Source organism: Neltuma alba, unplaced genomic scaffold (assembly GCF_004799145.2).
Source record: "Neltuma alba isolate B1F8T4 unplaced genomic scaffold, ASM479914v2 tig00011223_pilon, whole genome shotgun sequence".
NCBI lineage: Eukaryota > Viridiplantae > Streptophyta > Magnoliopsida > Fabales > Fabaceae > Neltuma > Neltuma alba.
In genome coordinates, this window is record NW_021635945.1 from 1 (window position 1) to 17,883 (window position 17,883).

General features: G+C 37.1%; 2 protein-coding genes across 2 annotated transcripts; one reads left to right on the plus strand and one right to left on the minus strand.

The window, feature by feature from the left end:
• Window positions 1-95: 95 nt before the first annotated feature.
• On the minus strand, window positions 96-955 carry LOC114762586 (uncharacterized). Its single transcript, XM_028952090.1, has 2 exons — window positions 810-955; window positions 96-723 (listed from the first exon to the last, which is right to left on the minus strand). The coding sequence occupies exons 1-2, from the start codon at window positions 953-955 to the stop codon at window positions 96-98; spliced, it is 774 nt and encodes a 257-aa protein (XP_028807923.1).
• Window positions 956-2,232: 1,277 nt separating this feature from the next.
• Window positions 2,233-16,857, plus strand: LOC114762585 (peroxisome biogenesis protein 5). The gene is made up of 10 exons (XM_028952089.1): window positions 2,233-2,429; window positions 3,358-3,548; window positions 3,830-4,076; window positions 4,247-4,331; window positions 4,684-4,793; window positions 7,203-7,427; window positions 14,704-14,769; window positions 15,813-15,907; window positions 16,076-16,194; window positions 16,303-16,857. Exons 1-9 carry the CDS (start codon window positions 2,256-2,258, stop codon window positions 16,155-16,157), a joined length of 1,275 nt encoding a protein of 424 aa, XP_028807922.1. The 5' UTR covers window positions 2,233-2,255; the 3' UTR covers window positions 16,158-16,194; window positions 16,303-16,857.
• Window positions 16,858-17,883: the final 1,026 nt, after the last annotated feature.

Here is a 17,883-nt window from a genome sequence, read left to right on the forward strand (position 1 = left end):
TAGTTACCATTGCATTAAGGGCAATAATAGAATTACCTGACTGGATCAAGTTTACGTTGGGAGAACTGTTTTTGATTTGTTTTGCTTTCAAGCATTTACGAAGCATTTGAAGTTCTTCTGGTCAAATGGTTCTCCATCATCACTTCTTCCTCGGAGGAGGTGTGGTGGCTCTTTCCATCTTGCGTTGTTTCTGTCTCCTTGGGGGTTGGTTTTCCATGCAGTTTCCAGTATTCATCTCTGGTGTGGCCCTTCTTGTTACAGTGATTGCACCACTTGTTCCCTCTTCTTTCAGAGCTCTCTGATGTTTGGGAACTTCTTGTGGCTAATGTGGAGCCATCTATTGGAGTTTGGTTACCTTGAGTGAGGTGTCTCCGGCTTTCTTCGAACTTAACCATACTGAAGACTTCAAATAGGGATGGAGGGGGTTTTAGACCCATAATTCTGCCTCTCACTTCTTCAAAAACATCATTCAGGCCCAATAGGAAGTCATAAGTTCGACCTTTTTCAACTAGTTGTCTGTAATAATTAGCATCATCAATATTCTTCCACGGATGTACTTCAAAGAGGTCCAATTGCTGCCATATCTTTATCAGGGTGCTGTAGTATTGTGTTACAATCAAGTTTCCTTGCTTTAGATCCTTGAGTTGCCTCCTCAGATCTAACAAGGCAGCAGTGTTGTCTAATGTAGCGTAAGTGCGTCTAGCAGCATCCAGATCTCCTTGGCTGTGCTTGCAAGGAGGTATCCCTCACTAATTTCGAGAGTCATTGAGTTGCATAGCCAAGACATCACCTGATTATTTTCAGCGAACCAGGTGTCAAAATTAGGATCATTATGTGCCGGTTGTTTTGCTTCTCCATTGATATACTTCTCCTTATGCTTCCCACGTAGATACATTAATACACTTTGAGACCATTGAAGATAGTTGCTGCCATTTAGTTTGTGAGCCACCACCATAGCTTAAGGTTCAGTGGCTGTTGTCAAGTCTGACACTGAATCAGATGTTCTAGAGGGGGCCATTGGTGAAGGAGAGTTACCTTGAGTATTTGAGGAGGTGCTGGACATAAGGGCCATTGGAATGGTACCTTTGGTGATTGGGGTATTGCGAACAGACCCAAAAAGAGGTGGAAAATCTGATGGGTTCATCTTCTGGGCCGAAGAAGATCCTACGATGGCGCTGGCGACGGCGCGTGGGCTTCACGCGCGGCTCCGTTTGACGCCGGCTTCTGGGGATGCGCTGATCGGCGGTTTCCGGTGAGAATTGGAGGGGCGGTGTCGGTCACGTCCTGCTTCTGGCTTCAGATCTGAGGACGCCTCACTCTCTCTCTCCTCGCTCTCTCTCTCTCTCCGTTTTCCGGCGGCGTTTTAGGACGGGATTTTGGGTTCAGACCGAACCCACTGCTCTGATACCATGAGTAATTATTTTGAGTAATTCACTTATATATTATTTCATATGATAGGCTACAATATATAGAGTCTGGATGGGAGAGGGAATCCGATTACAATCAATCAAAATTGAATTACAATTAATTAGAGATATAGTAGCACATAATCAGGGATTGATCTTGTAGCTAAAATCATGGGTAGAGATCTGAGAATATCATGGGCTTTCTAACAGTAGCTCATGATAGAAAAGTCTCTGTAACTCATGATATAGAGATCTCTGTTTCCTCACGCTTATGCATGTTCTTCTTCCTCAATTTTTTCTTCTTCTTGTTTTTTTTTGAAAACACTGCGGCACCTGGCTGTGTCCCATGACTTGTTAGAAACTTTTTGAGTTTGGCTGGATATTGATCCTGCTTGGTTGAATACAAGAAGCCCCCTGAATTGGTTTTTAGGTTATTGGTTGGGGTGAATTTATTAACTTTGGTGACTAGAACAGATTTTATGGAAGGTGCTTGTTCTTTGTTCGGTTGAAACAGGAATTGAGATGCATAAAAGTTGTACAGTATAGCTTTCTTAAAGAAACAGAGTGGGAAGAAAACACAGTATCTCTTGAATCTCCTTGCTTATACACTCAAAATATTCTTTTAAAAACCTTGTGCTGAAAGCATCACATAGATTATTTGTTTCATGTGCTTTTTATTTTTACTGTGTTTTATCCTTTTTCCTCTATCAAAAGGATATCCTATGGCCTTCTGAACTAGTATTGTATATTGCCTCCCGGTTTATGATGTTTCTTCTGTGATATTACCTCCCGGTTTATGATATTTCTTCTGTGATCCTGGTAGAAACGTGACTAGCATGCTTTTATGGCATGCAGAATTCAAAGTTTCTTCAGTTTGTGTCAAAGATGAGCCGCGGTGAACTAATTATCGATGAGAATCAAGTGAAAGAGACTGCATTACCTGCGTCTGGTGATTGGGCTGCGGAGTACCAACAACGTTTTGACAATCGACATACTTGGGCTGATGAATTTTTAAATAATAAGGCATGTATAAATACAACTATAGTGTAGCCATTTTGTTCGTTCTTTCTGGTAGTAGTTTAAATCTGTGGCATATATTACATTAAACATATTTTCTTAAACAATCCCCTTTTCTTTGGAACAACCACTATTCCTTTGCATAATGCGCTTAATTTTCAGAATTTTTTTTTTTTTTTGGGGGTTATATTGGCCTTTACTAGAAGGAAGTCAATGAGGAAACTAAACGAAGTTATAGCATGGAGTTCTGTGGTAGACTATATTTCTAGATGGTTAATTGTTGATAGATGGGGATGGAATTTTGGCTGTCATTCTCAGTTTTGAGTAGGAGGCACAAAATGAGTTTTGGTGTTTTTATGAGTTTAGGGGTTGTCTGGCTTTCAATTTCTTTATGAAGAGATTGCTAACTCTTGTGCTCATCCTTAGTAGCAGGATGATTTTCTTTGCATTTCTATTGATGTATTAGATTAGTGTTGTGTTTTTTGTGGAGAATGCCGGATGACTTGAGTGATCTCTCATACACCAAATAACAAATGCTGTTTTTCAGACAGATTACAATAATCTTCTGCCTAGAGGCGGTTGTTCTCTTTTAGACTAGTTTTGATGTAATCCAAATGGGTCATATCCTCGGTTCTAATTTTATCACTTCCATTCTCAGGAAGGGCCTCTTTTGGATTATCGTGTTTAAGGTCTTCACTTGTTACTTAGTGTTGTGTTGGACGTTTTGAAAACCATTGTGCTTTTATTAAACTCTTGACAATCAATCATGCAAGTTCTTGGAAATTCATTTGATTACAATTATATGTTTTTGGTTATGAATTTTAAATGATAAAAAAAGTTTCAGTTCAAGCTATTTTAATTTACACTAATCGAATATGAGGTAGTAAATTATTCCTAGTTATTGATGTAGTTTTGGCTGCTTATTGTGTTTTAGGTTTCAAATGTACCTGAACAGTGGGCAGATGAGTTTACAACAAACGAGAAGCACATATCAACTGATGATCAGTGGGTAAATGAATTCTCCAAGTTGCACGTTAATGATTGGGCAGAAGAATTTGGAGCGCAGGTTGCTAAAGGAGTGTTTGGAGAGAATTCTGCTGATGAATGGGCACAGGCATATGATGAGTAAGTTAAATTAATTGCCAATATTTTCCCCCTTAAACGAGTGACTCAAGTATAAGTCGTTCTCTCTTCTTCCCAGAGATGCCTAAATTACGTGGCCCTGTACTCTGTTCTGAAAATGTACATAAACTTTTCCTACAAAAGTACTCTCAAGAATAATTTGATTTATTTTATCATAACTTGTCAAAAACTGCATATCTTAAAATTCTAGTTCAATGTTACTTGTTTATCATGGAGATCTCGGCCTGAAATTGATCACAATTTGTTTTGGGGATCATTTGAAGGTACATAAATGAGCAGGTTGCTGTTAGGCAACGGCCAGATAATTCAAGGGGCGTCTATGTCTTTTCAGATTTGAATCCTTATGTTGGCCACCCCAGTCCATTTAAAGAAGGACAAGATCTATTCAGGAAAGGACTTTTAAGTGAAGCAGTGCTTGCTTTGGAAGCTGAAGTCTTGAAAAACTCTGAGAATGTACAAGCATGGAGATTGCTTGGTATTGCTCATGCTGAAAATGATGATGATCAACAGGTTCTACCCTCATTGATGATAAGCCATGAAATTTATGTTTATATTGTGAACTTTATACCCTCAACAGGTTAATCGTTTTTTAATTTTGCCATGTTACATTAATCTGTCACTGTGCTTTAGACATTAGAGAATTCACTTTAAACGGTAACTTACTGTTAAAGTCTCCTCAGGCTATTGCGGCAATGATGCGTGCACAGGAAGCTGATCCAACAAATCTCGAAGTTCTTCTTGCTCTTGGTGTTAGTCATACAAATGGTCAGTGACTGCATGTTTCCTGTTCCCGGATAAATAATGAAACATTGAGCAGAAAAGTTAACAAAGGCTCAAAGCTCGTTAATCAACCATGCTTTTAGAGTAGACCACTACGTATTTCTAGGTTTCTAAACATTGTTTCTTACAGTGGCTTAAGGTTGAAAGTACAAGGATATTAAATGTTTTTTAATTTCATTTTTTTTTTGCTTTTACCTATTCAGGACAATTCCTTATTTTGCAATTCATTAATGTTTCTGTTAATTCGTAGTTGAAAGTATAGATGAGAACAGCTTGTAGACTTTTATATTATGATTCTTAGGTCAAAAATTTTAAATTTATTCAACCACACTTGCAGAGCTGGAGCAAGCTGAAGCTTTAAAATTTCTATATGGGTGGCTATGTAACCACCCAAAGTATAGAACACTTGCACCACCAGAGCATCCAGATTCTTTGTTTTATAATGATGTGAGTGGAATCTATTTCTTTCTGATGTTGTCCATTATTATTATATCTATTTATTTAGTTTTGCAATTTGAGAAATCGTCATACAGAACACACAATAGTAAGATGTAAGCCTATTGTGACAGTATGGCAGAAATGTGCTGCCTATGTAGTTGCATCATCAGATCTAAGCTCATTGGACTAAAACTTGGCTAACTGCCATATTAGCATTTTAACAACTTCGCAAAGCATGACATTTGTTTAGTCCGAATTCCATCTTTGTAGTTAGAATTTTGCAACTAGAATTAGATTTTCTGTCGTACTTATTTCTTCTCCATTTAGTTTCACTTAAATGGCATGTTAGTTATATCTCAAGCTAAGAAACCTCGATAAACTAAAAATATTTGTAACAAAAGCCTTCCCTTATCAAGATTTTTCTTATGCATTCTTTCTATTCTTGTTATACTTTTCATGGTCCCAGGAAGATAATATGGGTAAGGGAAGAGTTTTGAAATGTAGTTGAGCTATAACTTATGTGAGTCCTCTTATTTATAGGGTAGATAGCAGGCAAGGTGTAAAGGGTTCATAACTGCAAAATAATATCTCGTAAATTTATAATGTTATCTCTCAAAACTGCAAAATAATAGATTTATTACCTACAAATCATAGCCCACTAATCAAAGAATAAATCAACCTAAATTTTAGGTGATCTATTTACTCTCTAGGGCATCCCTGGCATCCCTCAAGATTAGAGCGTAGAAGTCGTGCACCAAGCTTGTTACAAATATGAAAAGTCCATGGTCTACTTAAAGCATTAGTGAGAATATCATTTAGTTCATTGAAATTGATGTAGCTAGTGATGTTTATCCTAGACTAGATTGCATCATTTCTCTGATGAAATGACAACAACAAATTTCTCTATGTTTAGTCCTCTCATGAAAGATTAGATTGGAAGCTGTAGCGGAGCTTGATTCTACATATTAATGCCCTTTTGTTTAGATCGACAAATTGAAATTATTGAAGTAATTGTTTCATCACTCAAGTTCCCACGTTGCCAATATCATCGCACGATATTCAGCTCCATACAATATAGCTATTACGTCTTTTTCCCTTTTGTGGTTTTTTCCCCCCCAAGATGCTATGTATCCTTCAAAGAAGATTCAGTAACTCTCAGGGGACAAACCTTTTTCTAGATGCCTTAAAGTCATATTTGAGAATATATTTCATTCCATCCTAGCTATTGGGGTATGGTGACTGTAAGAATTGACTTATCTACTCTTACAACAAAGGACATATCTAATTGAGTGGTTGTAATATAGATTAATCATTCATCTATATCTATCTAGTTGCACTGACGAGAGTAATACTAGTTTGCTCAAAAAGAAAAAAGAGTAATAGTAGGAAGTGAAAAGGAGGAATATCAAACATGAGAAGTGTCATAGGTGTAACCAAACTTGTAGCACTAGGTATAGTGAAGACTTTTTTCTGATAACATTCTCCGTGGTTCTGTCACCATGGTCCCCACTGGTGTTTGATCGCTGTATTGTGAGGCAAAAATGGAGACTCCTGATGGTACCATATCATTTTATAGATTGGTCAGCTGTTGAAATCTTAGGAGAAAATTATGTAGGGAGATGCTTGGTCAACTGTGGCAGGGTGAGATGCTGGTGGGATGATGTTTTGAGCTGCAATCAATGGTCAATGACTAGTTGGGATCGCCTAGGATGGTTAGTGAGGCATGTTTGACAATAAGAAATGAGACATTGCAGTTGAAATGATACTCAATCACTAGAGAGGGAGGCCAACAAAAAATACTGAGGCTCTAATAGTTTAGAGAATATGGAACAAGGAAAGAGTTTGAAATGTAGAAAGCTTTGGCGCATGAGACTTCTTATTGATGTGAAAAATACAAGATGAAGCATCAAAAGCTCATAACTACAATATAGCATCTCATCACTATAATGTCTCTCATAAGTCCTGATTATAGAAAGATATCTCTATTAATTATACAACAGTATAGGAGAGATTTAAACTGTAGTGGCTGCATTGCTTACAAGGCCAATGCTTTTGCTCAATTCTTTTGGGGAGTTCTGGACCCTCCTCGATGTTTTGCCGCATCTTTACCAGTCCTCCGGTCCTCCAGTGTATGTTCAGCCACTATTCCAACTATCATTGATTATTCTCTATCCACTTTTCTGGTAGAGCTTCAATAGCTGTTTTGGTGATTCTCCAGCTGCTTTGGTTTATTCTTAGACTCAGTCTGTTTCCTTTGGCTGTGCGTCATTCTAGTTGCTCTTTTCTCTGGCTGAAAACAATCTATAATGAAGTGAATAAAAAATTAATCATCATGTAGCGCTTAGTTGACTTCTTTCGTTTCCAGCTTGTGTTTTGTTGGTTAGAATTGGGGAAGATTGATTTTCTTTTCTTGAGCAGGTTGCCAGATTATTCAATGAAGCTGCTGTAATTGCACCTGATGATGCTGATATTCACATAGTTCTCGGGGTCTTATACAACTTAACTAGGGATTATGACAAAGCCATTCAATCATTCCAAAGAGCATTGAAACTTAAGCCACAGGATTACTCTCTCTGGAACAAGCTTGGTGCAACTCAAGCAAACAGCGTTCAAAGTGCTGATGCTATAATGGCTTATCAACAGGTACTTTTTATAGAATTAATCCCCATATGGCTTCATTAACCTATGAATCGTTTTGAATGAGGTGATTTCAGTTTAAGGGTAAATTACACTTATTCTAAAACACTTACATATCAGTTTCTCTCTCCACTTGTGCACTGGATGATAAATACTGTGTCTGCCCTTTCTTTACCAACTCACTCTGAACATCTTTTTGGTTCGTATTTCCCTTTTTCTTCACATAATTATCACTACTAAGTCCATTAGAAAACTATTAAACAAGAGACTATGCAGTTTTCAAATTAACTTTTGGTTCTAGTAGTATAAAGGAAAAAAAGAAGTCAAATTCCTTATTTTTCTTAGTTTTCAGTTTGAGTTATTTTGGTTTTTCTAAGCAAATATATATCAGTGCTTATCCTTTACCTCTCTTTTCTTCATTGGTCAAATGTAAGGGGGTTTTGACTTTCCTGCTTCTAGGCTTATAAATAGATGTGGCCAGGTTTTGGGGATGCAGAATTAGAGCAGACAATGAGCATTCATTCCCTGCTTCTTAAGCTGTAGAAAGCAAAATACATTAGTTATCTATATAACAAAACGGGAAATGGAAGATTAACATCACCCAGAAGTCTAGAGAAATAAAATTTATGTATAGAAAGTTAAATGAAAACTTGTGGACGTGAATAATAAAATTGACAAAAACAAATTCATTTAAATCACTTCACCCAAAATTTCATTCATGAAATTCAAAATCAAAAACTACATACTATCTGATATTTTTTTTTGCCTGAACACGCTATCTGATTTTCTAATAGTAGACATTTTCTAGGGTCGTCTTTAAATTAGTGAGTGGTGACTTTTGACATATAGACAAATAAGACTGGTCTAATAGCCGTTTTGCTTTGGTTTTTTTTATTTTTAAAAAAAGTCTTTTTTCTTTTTCTTGTGTATTATTAGGTGAACATGATTTTAGTAAGCCAAATGTTTTCATTAACTTGAGTTAACTTCACTAGAATATCCCATTAACGTTAAATAACTATATCATTTAGAATTCGTTGTGGTGGAGCATAGCCGTTAATCATACCCAACTTGTTACAAAGATAGTCAATCTGAGCCCCATTCAAAGCCTTAGTGAGTAGATCACCCAATTGATCACCAGATCTCACATAGCCTGTAGAGATGAAGTTTTCTTGATCTTATCTCGAATGAAGTGGTAATCAATCTCAATGTGTTTTGTGCGTTCATAAAACACAAAGTTGGAAGCTATATGTAGAGATGCTTTATTATCACACCATAACTTTGCCGGCAATGAAGTTTTGAGACCAACTTTCTTCAACAATTGATATATCCATGTTATCTCACACATAGATTGTGTCATTGCTCTGTATTCTGCTTCAACACTAGATTGGTATACCACATTTTGCTTCTTGCTTCTCCAGGACACCAAATTTTCACCTATAAAGACACAATATCCTATAGTGGATCGTCTAGTAGCTTTTAGATCCACCATGATCCGCATCACAAAAGCATTCAATATCTATTTGACCATGATTCGTGTATAATATACCACGACCCGGGGATCCCTTCAAGTAATGTAAAACATGCTCTAAAGCTTCCAATTGATCAACAGTTGGTGATGCCGTGAAGTGGTTGAGCACACTAACTAAGCAAGTTATATCTGGACGAGTCACCATGAGATAGTTCAACTTTCCAATTAGTCTCCAGTACCTTTCAGGGTTTTCAAATGGTCTGCTCTTATCAGCATCAAGTGGATTTTCAGATGGTATGCTTCCCTCTGCATCTAGTAGTGGATTAGGAACCATAGGAAAACTACTTGGTGTAGCTCCTAGTTTTCCAGTTTCTTTTAGCAAATCAAGGACATATTTTCTGTGTCAATAAAATGCCTTTCTTACTCTTCATAACTTCAATACCTAGGAAGTACTTCAACAAACCCAAGTCTTTTGTTTGGAAATGAGAGTGAAGAAAGGACTTCAATGATGAAATCCCTGAGACGTTGCTACCTCTAATCACAATGTCGTCAACATACACAACTAAGAGAATCATACCAGCATCTGTTCTTTGACAAAACACAGAGTGGTCCCATTTGCTTTGACTCATGCCGAATGTCTAGAGTGCAGTACTGAATTGTCAGACCATGCGCGGGGACTCTGTTTTAAGCCATATAGGGATTTTCTTAGGCGACATACTTTCCTATGCTCCCTCTAAGCAACAAAGCCAGATGGTTACTCCATGTAGACTTCTTCAATTAGATCACTATGCAGGAAAGCCTTTTGATATCCAATTGGTGGAGTGCCCAACTATAAGTAGTCGCCATAGAAATGAAGAGGTAAACAGAAGACAACTTGGCCACAGGTGAGAAGGTTTCAGAGTAATCAACTCCATAAGTCTGGGCGTACCCTTTAGCAACAAGACGAGCTTTAAGGTTGTCAATAGTACCATCGGTTTTTGTTTTAACAGTGAACACCCATTTACACCCAATGGCGTTCTTTTCCATAGGTAGATCCACCAACGTCCAAGTACCAGATTGTTCTAGGGCTATCATTTCCCCTTGCATTGCATCACGCCAACCTTGATGAGCTAAGGTTTCATGGAGTGTTCTCGGAATAGTGATAGAATCTAAGCAGGTAACAAAGGCACTAGAAGCAGGAGACAAATGAGTATAAAAAACAAAGGACGAAATAGAATGGGTGTAAGTACGTGTACCTTTCCGTAAGGCAATGGACAAGTCAAGTGAAGGGTCAGGCACTGGAGTAGGATTTGGCTTAGACTCGGGGATATTCTCAGGAGGTGACTCAAGAGTGCTCACAACAAGATCTGTCGATGAAGTGGAAGATGGAGGGCCTAGATCTGAGTTGGCAACATTAAGCTCCTTGGGGTGCCTAGTATAAACCTGGGTGGGAGGTGGTTGAACTGGGGCTTGAGCTAGTGGCGGAGGTGCTTAAGTCGGTGACAAAAGGACAGGATAGACAAAAAGATTATCCTCCTCTTCAAGAGGAGAAGGAGAGGAAGTCGAAAAGTACAGAGTAGACTCATGAAATGTGACATCTGCAGACACCAAATAAAGAAAAACATCAATATCCCTTTTAAAGTCTAGAGTACCCAACAAAGACACACTTGAGAGATTTGGAAACTGTAGGTCGCACATCTTGGACAAAACAGACACATTCAAAAATCTTCGGATTAATTGGAAACAAGGGTTTCGAAGGAAAGAGTCGTATAAGGAATGTGACCATCAAGAACAGAGGAAGGCATGCGATTAATAAGAAAGCAAGCAGTAGAGATGGCATCAGTCCAAAAAGGTTTAGGAACCTTCATTTGAAACATAAGTGCCCGTGCTACTTCAAGTAAGTGTCAATTTTTACGTTCAGCAACATTTTGAGTTGGAGTATCTACGCATGATGATTGATGGAGGATACCATTCTAAAGCATATAGGATTGAAATGAAGTAGAAAAATATTCTTTGGCATTGTCACTTCGTAAAGTGCATAAAGAGACTCCAAATTGATTTTTAACTTCAGCACAAAAGGTACAAAAGTGAGAAAACAATTCTGAATGATTTTTCATTAAATATAACCAAGTGGTACGGGAATAATCATCCACAAAAGTAACAAGGTACCGGAAACCAACTGTGGACTCAATTTGACATGGACCCCAAACATCAGAGTGAATTAACTCAAAAGGAGACGCAGCTCGTTTATTAACACGAGACATTAGAGGGAGGCAGTGATGTTTCGCAAACTGACACGACTTGCAAATTGAGGATAAATCTTTTCAATGGAAGACAAAGACAAATGATCCAAACAATAATGTACTTCAAAGGGATTTAAACCACTGGAACAAGCCACTGAGCAAGGCAGCGTATCTTTAAGAAAATAATGGCCACCAGATTCATAGTCTCTACCAATAATCTGCTTCATCGTAAGATCTTGAATCAAGCAATGATCAGAAAAGAGTGAGACAACAATTTAAACGGCAAGTGAGTTTACTAGAAGAAGATTATACGCAAGGTCAGGAATATTTAGCATGGAAGATAAGTGAATAGAAGGAGTGGGTTCAACAGTTGCCAGAGCCAAGGACATGAGAGTATGAGTTATTAGCGATTGTGATGCTAGATGCGTTGGCGTATGAGTTATAAGTGGAGAAGAGATGACGGTTACCTATCATATGATCAATGGCTCCTGAATCTATGATCCATTTATCATTATTACCTGTAGCAGCAAGAGCACTCATAGTTGATGAGGCAAATTTTAGTGATTCTTGATACTTGGAGAACTAGGCATACTCAGCAACTGAAACTAGAACCTGGTCATCAGTTGATGATGATGCCACCAATGCGGAATTATTCCTTGACTACTTGTTTTGTAGCTTGCAACAAGTACATTTTGTATGGCCCAGCTCCTTGCAGTAATAACACACTATTACACTAGACACCTTGTTAGCTTCCCCGTGCTTAGAAACACCACGGTTAAATGACCCACAACTATCAGTTTGACCTCGACTGATAAGAGCGCTTGCAGGAATACTAGTAGGTAGTGATGAGAGGTTTTCAATCCTCATAACACGGGAGAAGACATCCTGAAGACTAGAGATCTCGAATCCAGATGAGATCTAGGAGTGAACAGTCTCATATTCTGGTGGAAGACCAATAAGAAAGCTCATGACAGCCATTTGTTCTCGTTGAACTTGCTGAACCTTCAAAGCAGTGATGAGGGGCATTAACACATTTAACTCCTCATAAGTTTGTTTGAAATCCATAAAGTAAGATTTGAGAGGTTGGTCCTTCTTTTTAGCACGATAAAAAGCTTTGGCAAACTTCATAAGCAGGAGAGATATTTCCTTTCCCCGAGTACAAGAATTCTAAATAATCCTTAAGTTCTTTCACAAATTCACAGTGATTCACAGAGGGAATGATCTCACTATCAATAGAGTTGCGAATTTGTAAGAATAGCCGTGCATCATCTCTTAACCATGCTTGGCGAGTATCCGTAGTTGGAGGATCTTTTGTCAGATGTTCTTCCTTCTCAATACTTCGTAAATAGATACAGATAGTTTTTCTCCAATCCAAAATGTTTGTCCAATTCAACTTGTGATCAGTAATCTTGCTAACAACTGAAACAGTCTCAACTATAGACTTACTTTCAGCCATGACTAAACAAAATGCACTAAACAAAAATGAACAAAAGATTGTGCAAACAAAAGTGTCAAACAGAATTGGAATAATACCAAAGACTAGCTGGAGAAATCAAGTTGACGTTGGAGAAGGAGATTGCTGGCAAAAACTTTGTTCCACGCGCTTATACGAGCGACAAAGCGTGAAGGAGCGTTGCTGCTTAGGGGGGCGCATTAGCCTCACGCACTCGTCGGACGGCCACGAAACTTCAGGGTAACGTCGATCAGCGCCCTCTGTCCCTCCTGAGCAAGCGCATGTATCAAGAATCGTCACAAGGCAGAACCCTAACTCTCTCTCACGCACTATATCGCACTATACAGGGCAGACACTCTACTACTTCTCACGTTCTCTCAGCTCTGATACCATGTGGAGAATGTATGAATATAGAATGAATGTTTTCTATATCTTTCAGAGAATGGTACAATGACACACACACACACACACACACAAAGGTAAAGTCTATATTAACTATGTTTAATAAGTATAATATCTTTACAGATCCCATTAAACTCGAATCCTAGACTAGCATGTGACAAAAATTGGTGCTAACAAGAAAAAATTCCAGAAAAGTCTGAGGGGGTTAACCACGCTTATCATAGCTTTCTATCTTTTAATCCAGACTGCGAACAAAAAAATTGACAAAGTCTTTAACTTTTGAATATCCTTGACACCTAAAAAGCCTTTTTATAGGGTGAAATACTTCGCTGGATGGGAGGATAGATGATAATGTTTTCAATTAAGGGCTGACTACATTACCTCTTCATATGTAACTTTGTCATGATTAGGATTGGTGGAAATCATTAGTGGTTGGGGAATGCATGCGTGTTATGGGTAGTCCTTGCAGCCATGCTTAGTATCAGCTGGGCCTTTGTTGTGCAGAGATTTGCGTGACTTCTTTTTTTCTTTGTTGGCTTATTCTCATTGAAGGATTGGAAAGAATATCTTGAAGGATACTCTTGGTTGAATGAACTTGTGGGGAATCAATTAAGTTGGCATTAGGAGTGAGTAGGAGTTTGGGTATAGTTAGGCCATGGTTCTTGGTGTTACTAGCATTCTTATGGGCAGCCTTATGAGGAGCAGGGTATAGTAAGGCCTTCAGTAAGTTGCTTGAATTCTTAAATTGGTTTCCTCAAGTGGCAAGTGCTTGTGGGCTTTTGCTGTCTTATAAGATAGAGGACACTATGAGGATTATTCTTAGAAAGATATAAGGTTTGATGGAGTAAAATTACATGAGGAGAGTTGTTTTCTCTGGGTATATTGAAGAAAGAGTTCAAGTGTTTAGTTTGAGGAAATTACAAGAGATCAAGACCTTCATGCCCTTATTTAGGGGGTTCCCACTGTTCTTATAGACAGCCTTGTGGGGAGAGCTTGTTACTGTTAGAACTTCTGTCAGTGGGTTCGATTCTTGAACTGGTTTCTTCATGTGGCAAATGCTTGTTGGGTTATGCTGTCTTTTGATCTGGAGGACGTTATGAAGGTTACTCTCTATATAGAAGGTTTTATTAGGTAAATGTAAAAGTACGTAGTTAGTGCCATTCTCGTGATGGAGCAAAAAGGAGAAAGAGAGTCACAAATAAGAATCCAAGAAAATGATATGAGCACCGAGGAAATGAAAATAAAATATATGGACACTAAGGATATTTTTTCTGAAATATGATTGGATGTATTTTTTCATTTTTTTTTAATTATTAATATTTTCATTAGAGCTCAATTCTGTCAGGATTTCAGTTCTCTTGGGGTATATGCTAAAAGATTGTTATTTCTCCTCTCTCCCATGCAATTACAGTAAAATCAAAGCAAGCTTCCTTGAAATTTTGGGCTCTCAAGTATTGGCAAACACTTATTTGCCCCCGTATATTATTCTATGGTTGATATCATAAAGAGTTGGTTGATTTGATTCCAGTTTTGTAGTTTTCCCTTTTTTCTGGTGATCCTGCTTTCTTCTCTCTCTTTTTTTTTTTCTCAATTACAAATCCTACCTTTCTTTTCTGCTTTTGATGGGATTTTGAGTTTTCCTCTAACAGTGGAATGAATTAAAATTACATTCCTTTGTCGTTAGTTATATGCTTGGTCCTCAAATTGATTTCTATAATGAGTTATCTTGGTTTCCAGGCTTTAGATTTGAAGCCTAATTATGTTCGAGCATGGGCAAATATGGGAATCAGTTATGCAAACCAGGTGTGTACGCTTCTTGGGTTTTCGCTTGTTATCATTGTCAAATTTTATGATGTTGGAAGGAGATTCAAGATTCTCTTTTCCTTTTTAGTTTTAATTTGTTATTGATGCATTAATATGTATGCTGAACATGCTGATGAAAATCCATGGCAGCTATGTTGGTTGAATCTGTTTTAGTTCTAGATTTCAGAGTTCACCACGAAGCAAGAGGAGGTGGAGTGTGTGAGAGTTGTGTGCTACATTTGAATGCTCTATGCAGAGAAAGATGATTCCCCATCATCCTCTCGTCTCGTTGTCCTTTTTTCTATTTAATTGAAGTCAGTAGCAAAGCCTTGCTCTGATTAGAGAAACCATAAGTTTTTATGAAACAAAAAGTCATGATAAAGAAGTCTGCATGATCCAAAAGACACTCTTTTCGGTCTTTATATGGGTCATTATTCTTTATTTCCCATAGTAGGCAGTAGTCTGAAGTCGCAAACTTCAATATGAATTAGCCTAATAGTAATGCAGAAGCTTGGGAATATATTTTCATTATAGCATCATTGTTATTATGAACAAAACTTTTATGCAGTCTCTTATGTCTTTAGTACCAGGTTCTTCAATTAAAAGTCAAGTGTATGATTCTTTAATAATTAGGATTACAAGCATATGGATTTTGCAAATAGAGTGGTTTTCCAAAACTGTACAGTTGCCATGTTAATATTGTAGAATCATAAATTTGTGATTAGAGAATCTGATATGACGAACTGCACTTAAATTATCTATGATTATGGTGTTGAGTTCACCGTATGCTAATGTTTAACGTGTTGCATAGATAGAGCTTCTCAAGTAAAATAAGCATATGATAAAACTCTTTCTTCATATGAACTCTGCAATTGGACGAGGCAATGCAATGAGTGGAACAAATTGCTGATTTTTTTTCTAAATATGACTCAAAATTCAATGTGTTTAGCAGCATGAAACTTTGCTTACAGCTTTGATTTTCCTTTTTTTGGGTGTGACTTCATCTTGTGAATTCGGCTGAATAGGATTTTCTCCTCCTTTAGGGCTTGTATGATGAGTCCATTAGGTATTATGTTCGAGCACTCGCTATGAATCCTAAAGCTGATAATGCATGGCAATATCTAAGAATCTCTCTGAGGTATGATTTCCTCGTGTGTTTCTTTTGAAATCATTTCCTTGTGTATTTTAACCTAAAAGTAAATATGCGGATATGAAATGGGTAGTCATAGACTCATAGGAGCTATGATCCTTGGTACGTCTTGCGGATCTTTGTAATTTTCATTCCCCCCCCCCCCTACTTTTTCAGTTGTGCTTCCAGGAATGACATGCTGGAAGCTTGTGATTCACGAAACCTTGACCTTCTCCAGAAAGAGTTTCCACTACAGTAAATTTTGCTCCGAACGATTTTACTTTTCAACTACAGAGGTGGGGTTTGAAATATGGATCGTCTTTTGCTTTTAATTGGTTTGAGAACGTCATTTTGTTTTACATTTTCTGAAATTTAATCCCATACATCAATATATTGATCTGCAGAGATCTCCGAGAATGTTGCACAATCACAGTGACTGCACCTACAATACTAGATGCTGGACACAATCCTTTATTCTTGGAACATCGGATGAGATCTGAATCCAGTTAAGTATGTGGATCCATGAAGTAATCCAGTGTAGTAACACAAAAAGTTTTTGTTCTTTATATATTCTTATTTCATTCCAATAAAATTCTCTCTATCTCTGTAAAATACATTTAAACACAAACACTTGACTGGATCCATGTGTTAAAGGTGGGCAGGGGAAAATGTTAGTGCACATCATTGTCCAGCGGATTTAGGTCAAATTACTGAGTCACTTCTGAATATTAAACAAAAGTTAAACACTGAAGAACAGCTGCAGTTCTGAAATGTGCTAAAAGTTGGGTGATGTGGCAGTTCCATTATTACGTTATCCTGATTATGTATATAAGATGAGGTCTGTAATTTCACCTCAAGTGGTACTATTCGAGTAATTAGTATGTGAGATAGAAGTTGTATAGGATGATGAATTTTACTCCCTTGAAATATGGTACTGCATAATTTGTTGCAGGTTTTAATCAAGCTTTTTTTTTTAAAAAAAAAAACATTGTGTTAATTTTGAGAGTCATTTTCCTTTTTGTTTGAAAAGTGTTTAAATTACATAATTTTGTTTTAAAAAATCCTAGGCATGGGGCATTTGTGGACTTACTGATTAGCCCCATTTGTGGACTATCTCAGTGATGTCAAAGCTGGAGAATTAGAGTATTCAAGCTGCTTATAGTTGGGGAAAACATGTGAATTGATCATAAATGGTTCGATGGAAGAAGGAAACATGGTGCAACAACTTAAAATTTAAAAGCAAATTGAATTGTCAGAACACCTCTGTTTTTTTGAACCAAAGACAAAATGATACTAAAATAAAAAAAGCAAAGTTCACAAAGTACGTATGAGAATAAACTAAACTGAAAAGGATTTAAAATGAAGAAAACATTCTTTAGAAATAACATTAAACTTATAATAAGAACAATTGTGAAGAAGTGCAAGGTTCACAGAGTAAGCAGAAATTTTATCATGTTTATCTAATATTCTTCCAATTATTAATATAAAACTTATTTAACTAATTTGATTAGATTAAAAAAGTTAAGTAAGTTAGTTAATTATAAGAAATGTGACGCGTTTTCTTATTAAGGACCGGAGGAGTACTTATTGCCAATAAATTCAAATATCCTAACACAAGCCACCTCTTTGAGCAGCTCATGCATATTCTCTCGTCTTTTTCAATGAAAACAATTTTACTACTAATTAAATAAAAGGGAGAATTGCAATGAGGTCTCAAGCAAGGAAAACAATTAAAAAACAAGTCCCAGAAGTTGTTATTCTCCCTATAAGACTTGTCATTATAAGCTGTTGAGATTGTTATTGGGAGTTTTTGGTAATTATTTTTCTTCTGTGGGACTTGATTGTAATTTCCCCTAAATAAAATTTTATATATATATATATATATATATATACCTCAACGCCTAACCGACCAAGATAAGCAATTGTGAGTTTAAGAACAAAAAGGCAACAAAAGCAACGAAAAAATAAAAAGCCCAACAAACATA

Coding starts and splice junctions, on each gene's coding strand:
- LOC114762586 (XM_028952090.1), bottom strand. CDS start 955: ATGGTGGTGGCTCACAAACTAAATGGCAGCAACTATCTTCAATGGTCT. Junction 724..809: donor GATCCTAATTTTGACACCTG/GTTCGCTGAAAA, acceptor TTGCAAGCACAG/CCAAGGAGATCTGGATGCTG.
- LOC114762585 (XM_028952089.1), top strand. CDS start 2,256: ATGCAGAATTCAAAGTTTCTTCAGTTTGTGTCAAAGATGAGCCGCGGT. Junction 4,332..4,683: donor TGGTGTTAGTCATACAAATG/GTCAGTGACTGC, acceptor CCACACTTGCAG/AGCTGGAGCAAGCTGAAGCT. Junction 14,770..15,812: donor GAATCAGTTATGCAAACCAG/GTGTGTACGCTT, acceptor CTCCTCCTTTAG/GGCTTGTATGATGAGTCCAT.